The sequence below is a fragment of the Pipistrellus hanaki genome (assembly GCF_964339955.1).
Source record: "Pipistrellus hanaki genome assembly, chromosome: 5".
In the NCBI taxonomy this organism is placed as follows: domain Eukaryota; kingdom Metazoa; phylum Chordata; class Mammalia; order Chiroptera; family Vespertilionidae; genus Pipistrellus; species Pipistrellus hanaki.
In genome coordinates, this window is record NC_140507.1 from 79,829,893 (window position 1) to 79,853,912 (window position 24,020).

The window sequence follows — 24,020 nt, forward strand, 5'->3', positions numbered from 1 at the left end:
CTCTGAGGCTCCTTTCTCACCTCCCCATCCCTGCAATCCTGCTGCCCCTGCTTCTGGCACATGGCTCCCATCTGCCCCTTCTCTAGATGGCCCCACTGGGTTTCTCTGTTGGGGTCCCTGGTTCCCTGGGACTCGGCATGTAACTAATGTATTACAGTCAAAGGACACGGGAAAAGGGGCCCAGGAAGAGGCGCGTGGAGCCACGTCCGGAGGAAGCCAGTCACAAGCTTCCAGGAGGCCTCTGGGCGTGGGGTCACACTTCTCCGTCGCCAAGCTGTGAGGAGTGTGAAGTGTTAGCTGCCAGGGCGCTCCTTGGAGACTCAGCACCCAGGTTTTACTGGGGCTGGTCATGGAGGTACCTCCGGGGAGAGGCATGGACCAGAATTGCAGCAGCCTGGAGAGAAACAGGCATTCAGCATAAACAGCATTGTACGAACATGTAGGCATGGTTGTGAGAAGGTTTTATTTCGGCACAGGGAACACGACCAGCAGAGTTCCTGCATGCCAGCCAATGGCCAGCCTTCTGGCGTGCTGGTGACATCTCTGTGCACCAGTCTGAGCTCCAGACCCATATACCTCACACTGCACCACGGGCCACGAGCCCCTGCACATGGTGGCCCTGCCCACCTCTTCCCTTTTCTCTGCCACCCTCCCCTGGCTCACCACCCCAGCCCCGTGTGCCTTACTCTCCCGCCTCACCCCGTGCTCGCCATGCCCTGGCGCCTTTGCCCCTGCTGCACCCGCGGCCTGGCAGTCCTCTGACATCTGCACAGCCCCCTGTGCCCGTCCCTCCTCCCACCTCATCATCAGAGCATCTGTGGGAATTCACGGCTCACGGCCAACTTGTCTGTCTCCCCCCCCCCCCTCCATGGAAGCTGGAGCCTGGCTTGCCCACCCCTGACATCTGTGGCCAAGTGGCATTGTGGCCACTCCCCCGGGGGCCACCACCCCACACGAGCCGAGACAGCCCCACTCACCGGCTGAGGCTGCCAGTGAAAGGTCCAGCCCGGTGTTTAGGGGAAGGGGCTTCGGCATCCCAGCCCAGACCTCCCTGCTGGTCCCCTTCCAGAAGGTCCTCTGGGGACCACTTGTCCATTCGGTTTCCAGTGGTCGCTGCGGGCTAGGGGGCGGGGGGAGGAGGGGATTCTGATGTGACATTCTCAGGGGAGGATGTTCGTTTGTGGGAGACCGCATGTGCCAAGCAGGTTGGGGGACTCAGGCTGCAGACCTCTGTGGTGGGGCCTCCAGGGGCTGGGCCGGAGGTGGACTGATAAGGCCCCACGTTCCTGTAGGCTGAACGCCATGCAAATGATACCCAATGGTCAGGCTTTCTAACGGGCAAGGTTCACGCGGCACTTCTGATCCCCTCCCCTCATCACTGAGGCTAGGAGCCGGCTCCCTGGGCTGTGGAGGGCATGAGGAATCACAGTGGAGAGGTGAGTTGCCCAAGGTTGCCCAGCCTGGGAGGTCTGGAGCCTCAGCCTGCATCTGCCCCAGCCACACACAAAGGCGTCCGGTTCAGTCACTGTGAGGAGTCCTGGTATCATTACTGTTAACGGGGCCCCCTGCTGCCTACCTGCAGGCTGTCTCTGTCTGAGGAGGGCCAGTGTCATGTGACCTCACAGATGAAGAAGCAGGCCCAGAGAGGTTGGTTGAGCAACTCACGCGAGGCCACACAGTGGGTGAGTGAGAAATGGGTTCCTCGCGTTTTCTGTTTGGGGCTGTTGAACCGCAGACTGCAGGCAACCCCCTCCCCCATAGGGCAGGGAGTGGTGGTCAGGGCACCAGCTTTAGCCTGCCAGGAGGCTGTCTAAACCAGCTGGGCCAGGGCGATAGGCCCACAGGGCCCGTTCCCCCCACCCCCAAGCTCAGCCATGAGGATCTGGGCCATTTCTGCTGAAAGAGGAGGAAGTGGTTTAGCCCGTGTCCCAGGACAGGAAAGGCGGGGGGCAGCCAGCATATATCTGGGGCCGGCTGATTCGTGAGGCACAGGTTCTCATACTCAGGGCCCACTGTGTGTGTGGTTTTAGTTTTCTAAAATCAATTAAAAAAATAATACAATAATAATGAATATATGATAATGATGCCAATGCAGTAATAAAATATAATTTCAAATGGTTTGGATTTTTTGTTGTTGTTAATCCTCACCCAAGGATTAAAAAACAAAACACACAAACATTTTTATTGATTTTAGAGAGGAAGGGAAAAGGAGAGAGAGATGGAAACAACAATGATGAGAGAGAATCATTGATCGGCTGCCTCCTTCACGCCCCACACTGGGGATTGAGCCTGCAATCCGGACCTGTGCCCTGACAGGAAAAGGGGAGAGAGAGAGAGAGAGAGAGAGAGAGAGAGAGAGAGAGAGGAGAGAGAGAGAGAGAGAGAGAGAGAGAGAGAGAGAGAGAGAGAGAGAGAGAGAGATGTGACAGAGACACATCAATTGATTGCTCCCACAGGTGCCCCAAGGGGTTGGGGAGTGGGGGGTGGCAGGCAGGGATGAACTTGCCACCCAGGCACCTGCTTTTAGCCAGGAAGTGAACCTATGACCCTTTGGTACATGGGCTGACACTCTAACCATTTAGCCACATCATTCAGGGCTGGGGTTTTTTTACTTTAGTTTTTTGTTTTGTTTTTACATAAGTCAAAATGTGGCCCTGTGTGCAGTGAGACAGACTATCCAGGCTCCATCCTGCCTCAGGCCCTTTGTGTGGCTCCCTCTACCTAATGCATTCTTTCTGCACACCCCCGCCACCTCCTTCCCCTCCCTCCCCCGCAATCAAGTTGGCTCCTACCTGCCCAGGTGCCCCTTCCTCCTTATAGCTCCAGACCCCATATAACTCACACTGCACCATGGACCATGAGCCCCTACTTGTGGTGGCCCTGCCCACCTCTTCTCTTTTCTCAGTTAGGGCTCTCCGGGGGTTCTTTCAATCTCAGTTCCTCTTCCTGGCCTGCTGTTGGCTTTGAAACAACATTGACAATTTCTTACTCTCTTCATTGCTCGCTAGATTGTAGATACTGGGAGGGTGGGGCTTGTGCCTGTCTTGGGGCCTCCTCTCTGTCCCCTCAGGATCTGGTACACAGCAGATGCTCAATAAAGGTCTGTCCAGATCTGAGTGGAGTAAGGGTGTCCCTCCCTGCAGCTCAGCGGCTTTGTGGACAGAGGGGTTGTCCTGGTCCCGCCCCGGGCTCACCTGCTTAAGGAAACAGGAACTGCCTGGGGCCTCGCCCTGATGACGTGTGGACCCTGAACTGAAACTCAGGCACCTACAGGCGGCACGGGCACAGCTAGAGCGAGGGCCTCGGCCACCGGAGGTCTCCCAGGTATGTTCCCTGGGTGGGGACTCCTCAGTCAACCACATGCCCACCTATGCTGGGTGAGGCTGGGCCCCTGAGAGTCTCAGCCCCAACCCAGTCCTAGAAGACAGAGCAGGGGGACCAGGCTGGGCCAGGGGGGTGATGGGACTGGTGGGACCAGAGAAGAATGAGCAATTTTCTGGAGGCACCAGTGGTGACCATTGGAAAATGGAGCTGGCATTGGGAAAAGAGCATTTCTGGCAAAGAATAGCAAGTGTGGAGGGGAAAGAAAACCTAGTTGGCTTGGGCCAGTGGATAGAGCTTCAGCCTGTGGACTGAAGGGTCCTGGGTTGGATTCCAGTCAAGGGCACATGCCTGGGTTGGGGTTCGATCCTCAGTAGAGGGCGTGCAGGAGGCAGCCAATGATTCTCTCTCATCATTGCTATCTCTCTCTCTCTCTCTCTCTCTCTCTCTCTCTCTCTCTCTCCCTTCCTCTCTGAATCAATAAAAAAAAATACATTTTTTAAAAAATAGAGAGAATGTGATCACTTTGGAGTAGAACAGAGATGCTGCTAGGGGATGAGGAGGTGGAGGCTCCAGAGCCAGGGCCAGGAATTTGAAACGCAGTGTGGCCTCACTCATCACTAAACCATCTATTCATCAGCACACACCCTGCACCCTCCACTGTGCTGATGCTGAGGACCCAGAAAAATCCAAAAAGGATCTAGCCTGGGCCTAGCCCCTGGGCACCCCTCATATGGGGGAGACAGAACCAGACAAACACTCCAGCTCCCTTAGGCAAGGCTAGGCCAGAGGCAAGCATTGTGGGGAAGGTGGGGGACATAGAAGGTGCCAGGGTTTTGTCTCAGGGAAAAGGCAGGAAAGCTGCATGGAGGAGGGGACATTTTTGCTGGGTCTTGAGGGGTCAGTAGGAGGTCTCCCAGATAGAAGAAAGACCTAGCCGGTAAACATTACCCTGTGCTGGGTCATGGACATTTAATATACATACAGGTGTCTGTTGGATCAGCCCCCAAGGCCTGGGTTCAAGCCCCCGCTCCCCCACTCCTCGGCTGTGTGATCTTGGGCTTCTCTGTGCCTGTATTTTCGACTGCGATTTGGGGAGAATGATGACTTTTTAAAAAATATATATGGCTCTTACTGTGATTTCAAGATGCCCTTCAAGCAATAGTCATCAGGAAACTTAAAATAATAATAATAATAATAATAATAATAATAATAATAGCCGAAACCGGTTTGGCTCAGTGGTAGAGCGTCCGTCTGTGGACTGAAAGGTCCCGGGTTCAACTCCAATCAAGGGCATGTACATTGGTTGCGGGCACATCCCCAGTAGGGGGTGTGCAAGAGGCAGCTGGTCGATGTTTCTCTCTCATTGACATTTCTAGCTCTCTATCCCTCTCTCCTCCTCTCTGTAAAAAATCAATAAAATATATTTTTAAAAAAAACAGTAAAAGGTTTATTTATTACTTAAGGACCTGGACATTTATACAGCACGCCTGGGGCCACGCAGCGAGATCGGAGGCAGAGCAAGCGTGCACACGGGCAAGTAGCCCACATGGCCAATTATTGAAAGCAACCCAGATGGCTAAAGCCAAGGAGGCTCCCTGGCTCTTCCGGCGAGTGGCTGGCAATGTTTGCCGAGATCGCCATCGCTGAAAGGGATGCCTCCGCAATCAAAGCTTCAGCCAGGCACTCGCGTTACAAAAAAAGAAAAAATAAATAAAAGAGAAACCCCCCACACACTGTCAGGGCTTACACAGCACTAGGTAAATGTCATCCCTCTCATGCCAAAACCGTTTTTGGCTCAGTGGATAGAGCATCAGCCTGCGGACCGAAAGGTCCTGGGTTCAATTCCGGTCAAGGGCATGTACCTTGGTTGTGGGCACATCCCCAGTAGGGGGTGTGCAGGAGGCGGCTGATTGATGTTTCTAACTCTATCCCTCTCTCTTCCTCTCTGTAAAAATCAATATATAATATATATATATATATATATATATATATATATATATATATATATATATATATATATTATATATTAATATATTTTATTGATTTTTTACAGAGAGGAAGGGAGAGAGATAGTTAGAAATATCAATGAGAGAGACACATTGATCAGCCGCCTCCTGCACCCCCCCCACTGGGGATGTGCCCACAATCAAGGTACATGTCCTTGCCCGAAATTGACCCTGGGACCCTTCAGTCTGCAGGCCGACGCTCTATCCACTGAGCCAAACCGGTTTTGGCTAAAATATATATTTTTTAAAAAGTCATCATTCTCCCCAAATCGCAGTCGAAAATACAGGCACAGAGAAGCCCAGGATCACACAGCCGAGGAGTGGGGAGCGGGGGCTTGAACCCAGGCCTCGATTGCAGGCTCTTCACCACTTTGTCACCCTACCTTATTACCCGTGGCTTTAATAGATCCCCTTTCCCTGGCCCCAGAATTCCTGTGGGTCGCTCCCCGAAGGGTGTGTTTGCCACGGGTCTTCTGGGAGAAGGAAGTCAATATTGACTGGGCTGGTCAACAGGGCCCCTCGCTGTGGAAACGGCCTGGTAACAGTGACCTTCCACAGGGCTGAACAATTAGGTCTGGTCAGTGTGGGGGTGGGGCCGGTGTGGGGACAAAGTCAGGGCGGGTATGAGGGTCCACCCAGCAGGGCACAGCCTTTCTGCTGGCTTTCCACTAGCGTGAGACTGGGAATTGGCACTGTTTTTCTCTCTGGTTCCCAGCCCTGTGTCGTTAGCTCACCCAGTCCAGGGGTACCTGAGCTTGCAGTGATTGAGAACGGGTGTAAATCAGCCGTGCACCAGACACATTCTAGGTGAGCCATTTATGGCCGCCATGCCTGGTGACACTGGTGGCAGAGGCAACTGTTTGGGCCACCCCTCTGTGGTGTTTAAGGCCATCGTGGCACCCCGTTACGGCACCCACGGGGTGTCCGCTATTTCATGCGTTCACTTGTCATTTGGACGTCTCCGCATCCCACCAGGGACATTGGTCGTTACTTGGTATTTAAATAAATCCAGTTCTTAAATGTAAACGCATGTATCTAGAAGGAGCGTTTTTCTAACACTTGCAGTAATGAAATAATAATATTCTTATTCGTCCCTTTTGTTCTCATGATTTCATTTTTTCTTTATTCTGACCTCATTGTATTCTTATTATTTCCTTTTATTCTTATTTGTTTAGTTAATTCTCACCTGTAGGTATTTTTTTCCCCATTGATTTTTAGAAAGAGAAGAAGGGAGGGGAGAAGAGGGAGGGAGGGAGAGAGAGATACATGGATGTGAGAGAGGCATGTCAATTGGTGGCCTCCTGCACGCATCTTGACCAGAGCTGGAATAGAACCTGCAACCCAGGTAGGTGCCCTTGACAGGGAATCCAACTGGAGACACTCTTACGTGGGCCTACGCTCTATCCACTGAGCAACACCGGCCAGGGCTTTCCTTTTAATCTTTTATTCTTACTATCCTTGGAGGGTTTTTGGGAGAAAATCAATAAGTGAACATGCATAAAGTGTCAGCACATAGTAGGTGCTCAAGAAACACAAGCCAGTTTCAAGCCTGTTGCTCTGTCCAGCCTGGAGGACGTCTCCAAAGAGGAGGCACCACGAGCTGCACGAATCAGGTAAAGATGGGACGTGGACCAGGCCTGACTCTCTCTCCTCCTTTCTGCCCCCAGGTGCCACCTTCCCCCTCGGGAAGCCATGACAGAGGCCAGAAAGCTGCTCCCGCCGCTGCCCCCACGGCTGGCCTGGTTTGTGCAGACACAGGTGGGCCAGCTGGCCCAAGGAGGAGTCCCTTCGTGGTTCCACGGCGCCATCTCCAGAGAGTGAGGACACACCCCCACTTTCCACCCTGCTCCCACCCTCTTTGTCTGCCCCCCCACCTGGGCGGGCCTCCACTGTGGAATTCTGCGCTCAGCTCACCTACCTGTGTGTTAAGAGAATGAAAAGTGCCGAAACCGGTTTGGCTCAGTGGATAGAGCGTCGGCCTGCGGACTGAAAGGTCCCAGGTTCGATTCCGGTCAAGGGCATGTACATTGGTTGCAGGCACATCCCCGGTTGGGGGTGTGCAGGAGGCAGCTGGTCGATGTTTCTCTCTCATCGATGTTTTTAGCTCTCTATCCCTCTTCCTTCCTCTCTGTGGAAAATCAATAAAATATATTTAAAAAAAAAAAAAAGAAAAAGAAAAAGAAAAAAGAGAGAGACTGAAAAGGGCTTTGGAGTTTCGGGCTTGAACCTTGCCTCCTCTGGACTTGCTGTGTGCCCTTGGGCTAGTTATCTTCCCTCTCTGGACCTTGGCTTGCTCTATACAAGTGGCCACAAGACAGAACCCTCTCCTTATCCACTCCCCCTAGACTCCTCACTAGGCCAGGAATCACCAATCAATGATGGCAGGACGCAGGGTCAGAATCCTTCTTGAGGTTGAACTCCTCTCAGTCTATCGGGTATATGGCTAACATGCACTTCCTTTTTTTTCCCCAATATATTTTATTGATTTTTTACAGAGGAAGGGAGAGGGATAGAGAGCCAGAAACATCGATGAAAGAGAAACATCGACCCCCCCCTCCTCCCGGGGATGTGCCCACAACCAATGTACATGCCCTTGCCCGGAATCGAACCTGGGACCCTTCAGTTCGCAGGCGGACGCTCTATCCACTGAGCCAAACCAGTTTCGGCTAACATGCACTTTCTACATTAGACTGAGCTCTGAGGAGATGAACAAACTCACCTACTTAGTCACCCCAGGGCCCAGCTCTACATAAATGGAGAAAGGAACATTTCTTGCCACCCTTGACACTTAGGAAATTGAGAGAACATTGCAAAAGCCAAGAGAGATAGGACTGGACATGGTTTCTGAGTTCTGGGGCATGCCAGGAAGATATAACATGAGCCATGCATTGCAATTTTAAAGATTCTAGTAGCTATATTAAGAGAAGCAGAAAGAAACAGTTAATATTAATCACATCTTTTGTTTAACCCAGCATATCCATGATATTATCATTTCAACAAGTACATGTTCCTCTGTTTGTACTGCCTTTATTTTTTTTTATTTTTTATAATTAAAAATGTTTAAATTGCAATTGACATACCATATTATATTAGTTTCAGGTGTACAACATAGGGATTAGACATTTATATAACTTAAGCAGTGATTACCCCAGTAAATCCAGTAACCATCTGGCAACAGATATTGTATAGTTATTACAATATTTTTTACTATATTTTCTATGCTGTGTACTGAGTCTTTAAAATCTGGTGTGTATTGTATGCTAAAAGCACATCTTGATTCAGACCAGCCGCATTTTGTTGTTGTGGTTAATCCTCACCCAAAGTTATTTTTTCCCATTGATTTTAGAGAGAATGGAAGGGAGGGGGAGAGACAGAGAAAGAGAAACTTTGATGTGTCGCGAGACACACCAGGATTGGATATTGAGCCCCTCAGTCCATGGGCTGGTGCTCTAACCATTGAGCAACCTGGCTAGGGCAAGACCAGCCACATTTTAAGCACTCAGTACTGGACAACACGGGTCCAAAGGCTCCCCATAGCGGGCCACTCTCTGCGCGGCACCAGGAAACAGTAACAATGATAGTAATCCAGTTTGGAGGTGCCAACTCTGAGTCCTTTATATAACTTTTGACTCCTCAAAAATTTAACTACAGCCATTCCCCAGTATCCCTGGTTCCAGGACTCCCCACGGGTACCAAAATCTGCCAGATGCTCAAGTCCCCTCCATAAGAGGGTGTAGGTCAAGGCATACAGTCGGCCCTCCACATCCATGGATTCCCAACCTCGGACCAAAAATACTATACAGAAGGCCAACTTGTATATTTATTGGGGGGAAATATCTGCTTAGACCTGGCAGGTCAGTTCAAGGGTCAGTGTGCTAACAGTGAACACCGTGAAAGCACGCACCACGCGGAAGTTCGCGCGGTGCACGCGTTTTGTCTGTCCTCACGCCGGCCCTGGGCGTGAGGGCTTTCTGTCCCCATGAGGAAGCTGAGGTCAGCAAGGGACTGACCTCACCAGGAGTCACACCGTGAGTGAACGGCAGAGCTGGGTTTGGATCTCAAACGCATCTGGAAACAGCTCCTGCTTTGTTACCTGTCATCCTCAGACCCACCCAGAGGTGCCTTCCTGAGTGGATTCCGGGCATTGGAAGGCAGGCAGGGGCTGTGGGCCCTGGGGCCAAGGTCCTCAGAGGCCTTCGCCACCTCTGGGGGCACACCTGAATATTCTAAAGTCTGAAACAACAACAAAAAAATATATTTTAGATCTTTGCTCAGTCCTGGTAGGGTCTGGGCAGAACACTGGGCAGCCAGCCCTCAGCCTCTGCCCCCTGTGTGTGCCTTCCCAGGGACGCCGAGAATCTGCTGGAGTCGCAGCCCCTGGGATCCTTTCTCATCAGAGTCAGTCACAGTCACGTGGGCTACACTCTCTCCTACAAGTAAGGCCTGGGCTTGGGGACGGCGGGCTCTGGGCTTCCTTGGAGGGAAGGTGGGGAGGGAGAAGCTTGGGGAGCTTCGTGTCACAGGTTTTAAGAGCAACTGGTGTGACGTTCTGGTCTGACCTGGCTGAAGAGTGAGCAGCTTCAAGTCTGGCTGTATCCAGCAGAGACTGGGGTCTGTGGTAGCGAAGACCGTGTGTCTGAGAACAGGAGCTGCTGGAGGGCCTGAGCCTGGCTCCTGCCCTTTCCCTAACCATCCACCTCCATCTGCCATCTGCTGGGCAGCACCCTGACTCCGCCAAGGAGAATGTGCTGGAAACTCAGGGCAGTCCAGCTACGTGGGGCTTCAAAGCCTGATCTGGCAATCCCAGTGAGAGGACTCAGCAGAACAAACTACTTTCTTTTTCTTTTTCTTTTTCTTTTTTTTAATATATTTTATTGATTTTGTACAGAGAGGAAGGGAGAGAGATAGTTAGAAACATCCATGAGAGAGAGTCATCCATCAGCTGCCTCTTGCACACCCCCTGCTGGGGATGTGCCTGCAACCAAAGTACATGCCCCTGACCGGAATCGAACCTGGGACCCTTCAGTCCCCAAGCCGACGCTCTATCCATTGAGCCAAACCGGTCTCGGCCAGACTACTTTCTGAAAGAATTCCAGGCCAAATGAATGAAAACACACACACACACACACACACACACACACACACACACACACAACACCACCCAACGGTTCCATTACGGAATTACCCTCAGTGGGGAAACCTCAGCACCCGAGTCAAACAGTACAAGGCTCGGTTCTGCTCCTTACACGCCGTGACCTGGGACACGTTACTCCACCTTCCTGCCCCTCCCTCAACGTCCCCCTCTCTGACACGGGATGCTAAAATGAATTGTCTTGACGGGAGGATTAAAACCTATAGGAAGCGCATCGCAGGCCATTCGTAAATGCACCCGTTCATTAATGGAGCAGAGCGCCAGGCCCCGAGCCTCCGGCTGGAGCCTGATCACGTTTTCATGATCATTTCTATTGATCATTCACCCCTAGCCAGGCACGGAGCTAAGCTTTCCCTGAAGTTCCTCGGTTTCATCTTCACAAGGACTCCTGAGGTCAGTCTTCGTAGCCCCATGTGATAGATGGGGAAACTGAGGCACCTACCAAATGCCACGTGGCTAACGAGTAGAGAAGCTTACCTAGGAACCTGTGAGGTCGGGCTGCAGCCCTGATGCTGCCAGTTCAAGGACTTGGGGGCGGGCGGGGGGAGCAGGATGTCCCAGCCCCGGCCGTGTGTCTCCGCAGAGCCCAGAGCCGCTGCCGCCACTTTATGGTGAAGCTGCTGGACGATGGGAGCGTGCTGATCCCCGGGGAGGAGAAGGCCCACGCCTCCCTGGACGCCCTGGTCACCTTCCACCAGCGGCAGCCGCTGAGGCGGCACGGGGAGCTGCTGGGGCAGCCCTGTCCGCAGGTGAGGGCTGGGACCCGGTGCGGGGGGGCGGTGGTTGTCCTCCCAGGGGCTGAGCCCTCCACACTCATTGTAGTCCTCTTCCTTCTCCTGTGATTCTGTCCCCGGCCCCCCACGGCCCCAGGTTCCCCTCAGGCTGATGTTTCACGTGGCCCGCAAACTCGTTCGTCAACAGAGCCAAATGTCAGCAGGACGACAATGGGCATTTCTTTGGAGAGCCAAATTTTTTAAACTTAAACTTCTTCTAACGCCACTTCTTCAAAATAGACTCCCCCAGGCCGTGGTATTTTGTGGAAGAGCCACACTCGAGGGGCCAGAGAGCCACAGTTTGCGGACCACGGCCCTAGCTGACCTATAGGACTAGCATAAGCCTCAGTGGGCAGGCCTGTGCCCTCAGAAGCTGCAGTGGGAGGGGCAGACCTCCTGATAAGGGTTTATGGGCAGGGCCTAGGCCCACAGTGCGCTCAGCGGAGCAGGCTTTGTTACAGGTTTGTGGGTGGGAGCAGCTCCTGAGCTCCAACGCCCAGGGTCTGGGGACCCCAGCCCTGTCCCCATCCCCTCCGTGGGGCTGAGCTGCAGGTCCCCTCTGTCTGCAGAAGGATCCAGAGAACGTGGATTACGAGGATCTCTTCCTTCACTACGAGGCACTGGCTGAGGAAGCTGCCAGCCCCGCCCCTGGTCCCCGGGAACCTCAGAAACCTTCTTCCCATCCAGCGGCTGCCCCCAAGGAGGTATGTGACAGGAAGCTGGCACCTCCAGCCGGGGGCGGGGGAGGGGCCGGAGCAGAGGTGGCCGACAGCTGCCAGGGGCTTTTAGAAGGGAGATAAGACCCTGTAGCTCTGAGCTTAAAACCTTCCAGTGATTTCCCAAGGCACCAAGGTTAAAATCCTGACGGCAGTCCGAGTTCCTCCTTCTGCCCATCACCAGTCCAGCTTCAAGCAACGTCAGGGCCTTTGCACGTGCTGTGCTGTATGCTCTGCCCCAAATTTCCCAGCCTGGCTCCTCCCATCAATCAGTTCTTCAAGTGTCTCCCTCCCCTCTCCAGACCTAAGGTCCTCCCCCCACCACCCTCTCCAGCACATCACCTTATTTATTTGCAACAGAGCACCTCTCGAAAATTTGAAGTCTTGTTTACTTACAGGTTTTCATGTTTCCTATCTGCCTACCTGCTCCGTTATCACCACTTAGGGGTGAGGGAACTGGGGTATTTATCCTCCAAATTCCCCCAGTCATTGTCAAATACTATTCCTGGGAGATTGGATTCTCTGGCACTTCTGGTCTGCCACGTGGACGCAGTGGGCACTGGTGGCCAGAGAAGGCCCCCAGGCAGAGTCCCTGCCGTTGGCATTTGGGAATGGAGCTGGGAGCAAAGAGGATATGGTGGGGCCTGGCCAGTTTGGCCCAGTGGATAGGACATCGGCCTACAGACTGAAGGGTCTCAGGTTGAATTCCAATCAAGGGCATGTACCTTGGTTGCAGGCTCCATCCCCAGTCCTGGTCAGGGCCTGTACGGAAGGCAACCAATTGATGTGCCTCTCTCACATCAATGGTTCTCTCTGTTTCTCCCTCTATCTTCCACTCTCTTAAAAAAAAAAAAAAAAAAAAAAAAAAAACCAAGCAAACAAATAAAGGACAGGGCCCGGCTGGCGTGACTCAGTGGCTGAGCATCAGCCTATGAACCAGGAGGTCACGGTTCGATTCCCAGTCAGGGCTCATGCCTGGGTTGCAGGCTCAATTCCCAGTATGGGGCACGCAGGAGGCAGCTGATCCACGATTCTTTCTCATCATTGGTGTTTCTATCTCTCTCTCCCTCTCCCTTCCTCTCTGAAATCAATAAGAAACATATTTAAAAGAATGAAAAGAGGATATGGGTGGGCCATCAACAGCATCTGCCACCAGTGCCCTTGGCCTGCACTTGGCCGGAACGGGGGAGCCCAGAGGTCAGCACCACCGCCTGAGGGCCGCCTGCCGGCCTCTGTGTGGCCTTCGAGGCCCAGGCCGGCAGAAGCTGCGATGGGAGGGACAGTTCTGTCCTCGAATGGCTGAGGCAGCTACTAGTTCCCGACTCGTGAAAATCAGATGAAACTCAGATTCCTGAGTCCAAAAGTTTTATTGGAACCGGGCCCACTCCCGTGACAGCAGCAGAGCTGAGCAGTGAGACGCCGCCGGGAGGGCCTGCAGAGCGGAAGCTGTTCGCTCCCGGGCCCTTCACAGAGAAGATTAGCCGCCTCCTGGGGAGGGAGTGAAGCCGGTTACAGAAATGGAGAGGATGGGGCCCGAGATCGGGTTTGGGGGTTCACCCGGGGACGTTTCTCGGTCCCAGGGCATCTGGGTGGAGCCCCGGTGGGTCCCAGTGTCCGGGGCAGAGTCGGGGTGCTGGGGGGTGCTGGCCCAGGTCTCACCGGCTCTCGGTTTCAGGCCTCCGCAAAGCCAGCCGTGCTGCCCTGGCAGAAGGAAAGGACGCCGTCCACAGCCATGGACAGAGCGCCCGCCGAGGCAGCTGCTTCCTCCGGCCCCCCCAAGGCCCCTCTGGAGGAGGCCTGCCAGAAGCTCTGGAGGAACCTCAAGACCCTCCCTCAGACGGGCAAGAAGGTCCAGCAGCAGCTGAAGTCCCACCTGGCCCTCGTGAGCTCGCCGTCACTCTGGGACCCCGGGCGATCGCAGGCGACTCGCGGCTCAGCGCCCGGAGCGGCCGATGCGGCCTGGGACGCTAACGTCTACACGGACCCCTTTGTGGCCCCGTCCCCCGCGGGCCCCTCACCGCCTCAGGCTCGGAGAGACAGAGGGAACGCCTCCGGGAAGGCCTCGAGGTCCGTCAGCTGGAGCGAGGTGACCCCGAAGAGCAGGGGCTGGCACCAAGCAATAGTGAGGGCCCTGTCCTCGCAGGCGTCCCGATCAGAGCCCAGGGGCTTGGCCGAACCCCCAGAGGACTGGGTCCCAGAGGACTGGGTCCCCGAGGAGTACCGCCCACCGCCACCCTTCGCCCCTGGGTACTGCTAGCGAAGAGGTTCACCCTGGCTCTGGTGCCAGGGGCTGCTCACACCCGGACCCCTTGCCTTCTGCCCACCAGCATGCTGGGGCCTGAGAAATGTAATAATGACGATGCTTAGGTCTGGTTCTGCACTTGCCAGGGGGGCCTGGTTATGTGAAGAAGAAGAAGAAGAAGGCGGAGGAGGAGGAGGAGGAGGAAGAGGAGGAGGAGGAGGAGGAGGAGGAGGAGGAGGAGGAGGAGGAGGAAGAGAAGGAGGAGGAGGAGGAGGAGGCCGAAACCGGTTTGGCTCAGTGCCGATAGAGCGTCGGCCTGTGGACTGAAAGGTCTTGGGTTAGATTCCGGTCAAGGGCATGTACCTTGGTTGCGGGCACATCCCCAGTGGGGGATGTGCAAGAGGCAGCTGATCGATGTTTCTCTCTCATTGATGTTTCTAACTCTCTCTCCCTCTCCCTTCCTCTCTGTCAAAAATCAATAAAATACATTTTAAAAAAATAAATAAAAATGGAGAGGCAGCCTGGGACTGTGGTTGAGGTGGACTCTGCAGGGGGAGTCCTGGGTTGCATGGCTGTGTGACCTTTAATGAGTCACTAGGTCTCTCTGGGCCTATTTCCTCAGCTGGAAAATGGGGAGAAGAGGACTGTCCCCTTGTTCAGGAAAAGCAGTGGGATGTATGTAAATCCTAGGGCTTTGGTACACAGTACTAGGTGCTTTTGGTGCTCAGGAGGAGCTTAGGGTGGGAGTGGGCTCTCTAGAAATGCTACCCGGGGTGGGGGGTGGGGTCTGGAAGGTCCCGGGGGCTGCTCTCGGTTGCCCCACTCAAAATGACCACTGTGTAGACCGAGTGGGGCCATAGATGGGGCCCCTGGGGTGGCCGCTGGCAGAGTGGGTGTGGGGCTTCCCAAATCCACAGAGTGTAGAGCTCTGGGATCTGGAGTGAGCTGAGCCAGGAGTCAAGTCCTCCTCCACAGAGACTTGAAGTGTGGTCTTGGGCAAGTCATTCTGTTCCCTCTGAATGAAGTGTGACTGGCTCTCCCGGGATCCAATGAGATGGCAGAGGGGCGGGCGCTTCATAAACGTTAAAGTGGTGTGTCTGTCTCAGTGAGTGGCATGCCTGGCACCCCCGCAGAGGCCTCCCCTGGCAGCTTGAATAAATAAGCAAGAGTTGCCAGGCCGGTGTAGCTCAGTGGTTGAGCATCAATCTATGAACCGGGAGGTCATGGTTCAATTCCCAGTCAGGACACATGCCCAGGTTGTGGGCTCCATCCTCAATGTGGGGTGTGCAGGAGACAGCCAGTCAATAATTCTCTCTCATATTGATGTCTCGCTCTCTCTCCCTTCCTCTCTGAAATCAATAAAAAAATCAATATATAACTAAATAAATAAATAAGCAAGTAGTTAAACCTTCAGTCCTTTTGAAGAATTCAGGGATTGAGGGAAAAGGGGACTAGGGTTTGTCCTTGGGGGGCCCTGGGGTGGGACAGCATGCCTCATCTGCACACCTCGCGTTTCCTCTCACCAAACACACAGCCAAGCACCCCAGCCTTCGCAGTGGGGGAAAGATCTGGAAGTTAGACTCTTCCTTTCTCAATCAGGGAGTCCGTAGCCCAGAGAGGGTGCAGCCACACCCAGGCTCACACAGGGAGAGCAGAGGTGGGCTCCCAGGTCTCCTCCCCCCCATCCACCAGGCTTAAGGCAGGAGTGGCTCAGGGATGTGTTTATTCCCAGAGTCCAGATTCCACAGTGGGATGAGGGGTCGCCCTGCCCTTCTCCGGCCCGGCTCCTCCTCCGGGGTCCTCAGATGCGGATGTGGAAGGTGCTGTGTGCAGAGAGGAAAGGATCAGTGTCATCAGACAGAGGGCCGCCCTCCTGCACCTTCCTCCCAGCACTCCCGCGGGGAGTCCCCGGGCCCCCAGACGTCACATGGGAAGAGGGACCTCCTCCTCCAGAAGCCCTAGGCTGTGGCTCTCCTGACCCCGTCCCCCGGGGATTGGGAGCAGATCTCTGAGTCAGTTCACATTCACACTGGCGGTAGGACTCTGAGTGAGTGACTGCCCCTGCCTGGGCCTCAGTCTGCTCCCCTGTGAAGTGGGGATAATAGCTGTCTCCCCCTCATAGGGCTGTATTGAGGGCTGAGAGCGGGACACCCAGAAGGTGTCATTATTCGTGTCTCCATCTGCCAGGAGACCAGCCTTGCTTATCCAGGGCAGAGAAAGGAAGCCCTCGGTGCCTATAAAGACACCACCAATAAGAAGAGCCACGCCAGCAACCACAGCACAGTTATTGAGCACCTACTGTGTGCCAGGCACTGCTCTACACTGGACTAACTCAGGGGTCAGCCAACTTTTTTTCTGGAAAGGGCCAAATAGTTGGAATGCCCAATGATTAAGCTCTGCCTTATAACTTGAAAGCAGTCACAGACAATGTACACAACAGGGCAAGGCTATGTGCCAGTAAAACGGTTGCATGACCTGGACATTTCAATTCCATGTCACTTTCATGTGTCAGGGAGTCTTATTATTCTTTGATTCCTGCCACCACCACCACCCCAACCATTTAAAAATACAATTTAAAAATAATCCTTGCCAAAACCTGTTTAGCTCAGTAGATAGAGCGTCGGCCTGCGGACTGAAAGGTCCCAGGTTCGATTCGGGTCAAGGGCATGTACCTTGGTTTTGGGCACATTCTCGGTTGAGGATGTGCAGGAGGCAGCTGGTCGATGTTTCTCTCTCATCGATGTTTCTAACTCTATCCCTCTCCCTTCCTCTCTGTAAAAAATCAATAATAAAATACACATTTTTAAAAACTATTCTTAGCTCTTTGGAGATACAAAAAACTGGGGTCCACTTCCTGCACTAACTCATGCAACCCTTGCTATCCACCCTACAGTGGGGGCTCTGACTCTCCCCAGGGCTGCCAAATACCGCTGTACAGACTGTTCACTGCGAGGTGTTCAGGCAAGTAGGGCCGACCACCCACAGGAGGTGTCCTGGGGTTCTTAATTACCCCTGGCTCACAGGTGCAGGGACTGAGGCCAGGGAGGCTGGGAAAGCTCACAAATGAAGGAAGGAAGGAACTTTCACAAATGGAGTCTATGAACTAGTTCCATAAGATCTGACACACATGGAAATGGACTGTGGGGGTGGCAGGAAGGGTCACCTGAGGAAGTCAGGCGCCCGCAGGATCATGTTTTGGAAGTCTTCCAGGGACAGCCGCCCATCGTGGTCCCCGTCGGCCTCATCCAGCACCTTCTCGCACACCAGGCTCACCTCCTCGGCGCTCAGCTCCCCCCGCGTCAGCTTGGTCACCGTCTGCTCCAGGTCCCACATGCAGATGTAGTCGTCGTTGTTAAAGTCTGCACGGCAGGACGGATGGAGATGTGGGGCAGGCAGGCTAGGCTGGCAGGGGCATATCTCCTCTCCATATTACAGAGGAGGAAACTGAGGCACTGGAGAGAACCCCAGGCCCTCAGAGGTAAACTGGGTCTTGCTTTGAATTGGGCAGGGACAAGTTCATTCATTCGTACATTCAACAAGTACTTGTTGAGCACATATGATGAGCCAGGTAATCTGATACCTTTTTCATTCATTCATCACTCATCAGTTATTGAGCACCTATTTTGTGGCAGGCACTATGTTAAATTTTCATTCATTCATTCAAGTTATTTATTGAGCACTTATGTATCAGGCACCATGATATCTGTTTTTCATTCATTCACTCACTTAGCAAGTATTTATGTAATGCCTACTATGTCCCAGGCACAGGAAACAGATAGTGAATTAAACAGGCACTGTTGCCTCCCTGGGTCTCCTCAGAGAGAAAGTCAATAAGAAGTGAACAGATCGATGAACAAGAAATTAAGCAGCATTATCCCATCATCCTAGCAGAGAAATAAAATGGGGGTTGGAGAACAATTGAGGGGTGGGGCCTACTTTTGACCAAGACTTCAAGATAAGAAGGAGCCAGGAGAAAGGTGTTCTGGGCAGAGGACAGAGCAGAGGCAAAGGCTGGAGGCAGACAGAGCGGGGCGTGTTGGAGAAGGAGTGAGGCCGGTGTGGCTGGAATTGAGGCAGCAAGGAGGTGAAGGCGGGAAGTATGGGTGGGTGGAAGATAGGACCACGTTGGACTTTGGAGTCCTTGGGGAGACACTGTGACTGCCGGGCAGCCTCTGGCCCTGGGCTTGGTCTTGTGTCCACTCCCCACCGCGCAGCCCTTACGACCGCCCTGCACACACCATAGATTTTGAAAGCATAGTAGGCTTTGAGGTCACGGGGAGCCATTTCACTCATCACAGAAAACATGTCCAGGAAGTTGTCCAAGGTCATGTGGCCATCCCCATCCTCGGAGAAGACCTGGGCAATCCTCTGGCGGAACGGGTTGTCCTGGGAACAGGAAGCGGGGAAGCCATCACTGATGAGGCTCTCAGGCTCCATGTGGTCTCCCTCTCAGTACCCACCTTCTTGGGAACCTCCAAGTACCCCCACCAAGACTCCCTCCCTCTTAGGGTCCCTGGAAAGGACTTCAGGCACTTCCACTCTCTGCCCCTGTGGTCTGGGTGGTGCTGTTCCTACTCCCAGCTACAGAGGCAGCCACATGACCCTGCTAAGGACTATCAGAGATTTCCATTCACCTGGTCACCGGGATTGATTCTGGGAGAGGCATGTGACTTAAACTGGCCAATTAGAAGCTGCCCTGAGATTTTTTTTTAAATTGGGATGAAAGGACCTGCTTCCTGCTGGTTGAGAGCTGATAGGAGGAAATCTGGATACTAGACATTCCCTTTACCACCTCAAGAGGAAGGGCTGATTGGGACAGAAGCCTCTCCCTGGGGGAGCTGAGAGACGGAAGAAGATTCCTGAGCCCATCCTCAGAGACGCTGGTTCCAGCTGTACGGATGGACTTTTTTGCTCATGTGATGGAACCCATTCTGTCCCTCTTGAAGGAGGCTTTTGTCCCTTACGATACAATAATCTCTATGCACAGCCACTCATTCCACAAGTCCCTTTTAGAGACACAAACCATGTGTAGAATATCCAGCTGAGGAGAACTTGCATGTAACAGCTCCTGCCATGAACAGAACTAACGTTCCCTGAGTACTCGCCATGCAACAGGACTCGTACTAAGCCCTTTACCAGCATTATCCTGTCTCATCTTCCCAGCAACCCAGGGTTCACATCCTAACTACGTCACGTCCTGGCTGTGTGGCCCTGAACAAGTGTCTTAAACTCTCTGAACCTCGGATTTCTCATCCATCAAATGGGAATAATTGCAGCACCCACCACCTCCCAGGAATGCAGCAAAGGGCATTGCTACTGTTTATCCCTGCCCCCCTCCCCTCCATTGCCTCAGCATACCTTCAGCTCGGGCATGGTGCCGATGAGCTCGTACGGCACCTTCACGTCGGGGCAGGTGGTATAGTCGAGGGGGACCAGCTGGGGGGCCAGGTCCTGGTAGCGGTAGAAGAGCCTGGTGCGGGGATGGAAACACCGGGCAGGGTTGGGAGGTGATGGGAGGAAGAGGACTTGACCCTCCTCTCTCACTTGCAGCTGCTCACTCCAGGCAGAAAGATGCTGGGCTCCTAAGAGCCATCAGCCCTGGACCTGGCCTTCAGGCTCACAGCCATCTCTACCTCCCTGGGGTTAGAGCCAAGGTAGAAAGAGGGCCCTAGGGGGTCGGGGGAAAGGTGGGTGGGTAGGAAGTAATCAACCAAGAACCTTGTATGCATATAGACAAGGCCCATGGCCGCAGACAATGGGATGGTGAGGGCCTGGGGGAGGGGGCGGGGGTGGGCTGGAGGTGGTCAATGGGGGAAAATAGGAGACATACTTAATACTTTCAACAATAAAGAATTGTTTAATCCTCTCCCCCAACACACACAAAGAAGAAAGAGGGCCCTAGAGCTCAGGGAGACCTGAATGGGGAAAGCAAGCCAGGGAAGAGGAGAAAGGAGGAGGAGAAAGGACTTCCTGCAGGAGGAGGCATTGGTGCTGGGCTTTGAAGCATGAATAGGAGCTCACCACGTCCATTGGGTGGGCATAAGGGGAAGTGCTTAAGGTCATTCCACAACCAGCATCTGGAGGATCTGAGCCAACCTATGAAACTCTGGACATCGTCACATTATTGGCAAGTTCATGCCTCCAAAGACCCCCATCCTCACACTTTGCTTCTCTCCCTCCATAATGAGGAGCAGGGTTTCCTCAATGTGGCAAAGCAAAGACAGAGGCCAAAATCCAGGCTTTGAAAGAGTGACTGGAAAACACCAAGTGACATGCACACGGCCTAGTCTGGGAGGCCAGCTCCCCACACTGATGGCCTCACCTGGTGATGCCATACCTGCACTGGAGGAGCATGCTGAGCAGCAGCCTGGTAGAGACCATCCTTGATGAGTGAGGGGTCCCCAAGCTTCTAGGGAATGTCTCAGAAAGGGACAGGAGTCCCTGGGTCAAAGGACAACTAGGCACTCAAGGAGGGAGCATCCGGAATTCAGTCATGACCACCCAGTCCCTTCTTCGGGTCCCCTCAGGGAACAGCCTGAGTTCGGGTCTCTGTATGGACTTGAGCAAGTCCCCCTAATCCTCTGAGCTTCCGTTAGTCTGTCTAGCACATGAGAAGCTTGGGACAGACGACATGCCAGCCCTCAAGCTCCTTGGGACTTGGCCCATCGGCAAAGCCAGGGTCAGCGGCCCCTGTCCCAGCCTCAGTTTCCCATCGGTAATTCGATAACGATGGCCAGGGTGACCCTGCCAACTGCCCTCGCCCAGACAATGGGGCTCACTCATGAAAGGTGTGCCCATCAATAATGGATGCCCTATGCCCACATAATTGGACCCTTGGCCTCCATCGCTCTGCAGCCAAACCCTGGGAAGCTTGGGTTTCACAGTTCCAAGTCCTGGGTCAGAGCCTCGGGGCGATGGCACCATGGGCCAAGCAGTGATGTATGGTATCCATCCACACCTGTCTCCCTCACACCAGGGGCTGGCAGCGGCCTCAGGGTGCCTCCCGCACCCTTCCCTGGATGCCAACCTCAAAGCCCAGAGCTGACTGTGGACTCTGCCTCTGGGCTCCCAACCTCTTTGCCTTGACCTCCAGGGGGCCTTTTAACATGCTGATGTGTCTCTCCCCTGCTCACACCCTCTCCATGGCTCCCTGCCACCCTTGGGAGAAAGCCTAAGCTTGTTAGCTTAGAGGCGTGACAATGACAAGAGGTGACCTCTCAGCCTCTCTATCTCTGCCTCCATCTACCGAACATCAATTATCACTCTGCCTCGAAGCATCCGAAGCATCCGGTCTTGTCAAATTGCAAACATCCTCGGCAGGCCACGTATAGAAAGTTGTTTCAGGGTCTTCCTCCCTTCATCCCCAGACTGACCTCATGATCTCCTTCCTGGTGAAGAAGGTGCAGTCCTGCGGAGAGAGATGTGGGCTTGGCCCAGGCCCTGCCCAGGGGCCTCCTTCCTCCTCCACCACCCCGTCCTCATTTCTGCCCGTGCCGCACACGGGAGCCCTTGTGCCTGCACACCCAGGACCAAGGGATGCGGTCCCCCCTCCTCAGGCCAGGAATCCAAGGCTGACAAACCCACGGAGGGCCCCGCTCACCACTCCTACCTGATACTCTTCCAACTGCTCATGAGTGAAGACGGTTTGCTTGTTGCCCATGGTGAAGGCCACTGCCAGGAACAGGCCCCAGAAACCCCCAGTCTCCTCAGTGCCACCCAGTTGCCAGGCTGCCTCACACCAGTGTCTGAGAAAAATCTCCCTGCCCTGGCTGTCACCCGCCCACCCGCCCCATCACCCCAAGCCTGGGGGAGACTCAAGTTACAGCCCAGCTCTTTGGACAACAGCCTGAGTATGTCCATGGCCACCAGGGCAAGGAGAAGGGCCGTGGGAGGTCACAGAACCTCAGACCACATCTGCCACCCCCGGGTGAGCCTGCCAGCAGGGGATGCCTCCCAGAGACAGGTAGTGTGGAGGGGGGTGGGGTGGGGGAGGGGGGGTTGCAAGCAGACCCCAACTCAAATACCAGTTCCCCAACCACTAGCTGTGCAGCCTCAGGCCAGTCACCTGACCTCTCTGAGCCTTACGTTATAAGGTGGAAATTACTCTAATACCTACACCATAGAATTCTGAAGATCTAGTGGTCATTAATGCAACCAAAACAGCCAAGCAAGGTGAGCAAGCTCTATGATCTGCTGCACAACATTGCACCTGTAGTCAACATTCATGTACTGCACACCTAAAAATGTCTTAAGCTCGGCCGGTGTGGCTCAGTGGTTGAGCATTGTCCCCTGTGCCAAGAGGTCGCTGGTTGGGTTCTAGTCAGGTCACATGCCCGGGTTTCAGGCTTGTTCCCCAGTAGGGGGCATGCAGGAGGCAGCTGATTGATGTTTCTCTCTCATTGATGTTTCTATCTCTCTCCCTTCTCCCTCTCCCTTTCCAAAAATCAATGAAAGAAAAAAACATATGAAAAAAAATTCTTAAGAGGATACATCTTATATGTTATTACCACAAAAAAATAAAAATAAAAACATATAACTATCATGTGATCCAGCACTTGCACTCTTGGGCAGGCCCAGATAAATGACAATGTATGTTCACACAAAAACCCGTAACAGCCCAAATGGGAAACACCCATATGTCCTTTCCACTTAAAATTTAAATTATTGCCCTGGCTGACAGTAGTTAGAGTATAGCAGGCTGGATTCCCAGTCAAGGGCACATACCTCGATTACAAGTTCAATTCCTGGCTCCATTTGGGAGGCAACCAATTGATGTGTGTCTCTCTCTCTCTCCCTCCCTCCTTCCCTTCTTCCTCCCTCCTCCCTCCCTTCCACTCTCTCTAAAAATCAATGGAAAAAATATCCTATTCCTTGGGTGAGGATTTAAAAAATCCTCAATGGGGGCAATATTAGCCCCAAATGGACAAAAGGTGGTTTGGGGTGGGACCAAAAAGTCTTGGTCCCACCCCAAAGGTATTCAATAGTTTGTGGCTCTCCAAAGCTTTACCTTCCCTGATAAAATCTTATTCATCAGTATTTAACTTCTCTCATTAAAGTTGTTTTTTTTTTAAGGGGATGAAAATGAGGAAAAAAAAAGGTTGGGAAATATTGTCTTAAAGGTATTTACATCCACTTATAACGGGTAGTGACAAAAGCAAAGATGGAACACTCAGCACAAGTTGGATTACAGTTGTGCCTCAGTTTCCCTACCTACAAAACGAGTATGGTTTATGTAATAAGGTGACTGGGGAAGGAAATGAGATGACTCATATAAAGTATTAGTTGTTGCTATAATCATCGCCATTTAATGAGGAAAGGGCAGGTCAGAGACAAGAAGACGCTTGCTCTAGGGTACAAAAGCCTTGGGAGCGCCAGGGACCAGCTCCTCAGCTGCTGGGTTGGCTGGGGGAGAACACATTTCTCCTGGTGCGTCTTCCCTGTCCCTCTCCGAGGAGTCGGTTCTGTCACGCATGGTCCCAAGTGGAAACTGGCACAGGCTGGCAGCCTGCATCCTTCGCTTTGGCACTCATCCCATTCTGGGATGCCCAAGGGTGAGCCTCGGCTAGAGAATTGGGCGGTCGTTTGCTGCCTCCTGCAGGTAGAACTGGGAAATGCAAGCACCGAGACTGTCCCAAGTCGTCTATATTTGGGAATGCTTCTTACCACACCGTCCCCCCCGCCCCCACTCCCAACCCCCGCCCATCCCACCACCCCCAGCCTCAACAATTTGGGCAACATAAATAAATAAAATAAAAAAACAAAAAAAAAATTGGGCAACAGCAGTACAAACTAAAATTCACATTACCC

General features: G+C 53.3%; 2 protein-coding genes across 5 annotated transcripts; one reads left to right on the forward strand and one right to left on the reverse strand.

Moving 5' to 3' along the window:
• Positions 1–1,385: 1,385 nt before the first annotated feature.
• On the forward strand, positions 1,386–14,381 carry HSH2D (hematopoietic SH2 domain containing). Of its 3 annotated transcripts, XM_084885989.1 has the most exons (8): positions 1,386–1,436; positions 1,583–1,682; positions 3,144–3,324; positions 6,998–7,147; positions 9,677–9,766; positions 11,066–11,231; positions 11,825–11,959; positions 13,647–14,381. In XM_084885989.1, the coding sequence occupies exons 4-8, from the start codon at positions 7,023–7,025 to the stop codon at positions 14,226–14,228; spliced, it is 1,098 nt and encodes a 365-aa protein (XP_084742115.1). In that variant the 5' UTR covers positions 1,386–1,436; positions 1,583–1,682; positions 3,144–3,324; positions 6,998–7,022; the 3' UTR covers positions 14,229–14,381. The 3 variants fall into 3 exon arrangements, with proteins under 3 accessions (XP_084742115.1, XP_084742117.1, XP_084742116.1); XM_084885991.1 differs by lacking the exon at positions 3,144–3,324; XM_084885990.1 differs by lacking the exon at positions 1,583–1,682 and having other exon boundaries at positions 1,425–1,436.
• Positions 14,382–16,014: 1,633 nt separating this feature from the next.
• CIB3 (calcium and integrin binding family member 3) lies at positions 16,015–21,873 on the reverse strand (the record flags this gene model as incomplete). 2 transcript variants are annotated; one of them, XM_084886058.1, is made up of 6 exons in its annotated part: positions 16,015–16,036; positions 17,377–17,572; positions 18,452–18,599; positions 19,572–19,683; positions 21,587–21,621; positions 21,823–21,873. In XM_084886058.1, 6 exons carry the CDS (start codon positions 21,871–21,873, stop codon positions 16,015–16,017), a joined length of 564 nt encoding a protein of 187 aa, XP_084742184.1. The 2 variants fall into 2 exon arrangements, with proteins under 2 accessions (XP_084742184.1, XP_084742185.1); XM_084886059.1 differs by lacking the exons at positions 19,572–19,683; positions 21,587–21,621.
• Positions 21,874–24,020: the final 2,147 nt, after the last annotated feature.

Excerpts from the sequence above, each read along its gene's own strand:
- HSH2D (XM_084885989.1), top strand. The coding sequence starts at position 7,023 with ATGACAGAGGCCAGAAAGCTGCTCCCGCCGCTGCCCCCACGGCTGGCC. Across the intron at positions 9,767-11,065 it reads GGCTACACTCTCTCCTACAA|AGCCCAGAGCCGCTGCCGCC; the intron begins GTAAGGCCTGGG and ends GTGTCTCCGCAG. Across the intron at positions 11,960-13,646 it reads CAGCGGCTGCCCCCAAGGAG|GCCTCCGCAAAGCCAGCCGT; the intron begins GTATGTGACAGG and ends TCTCGGTTTCAG.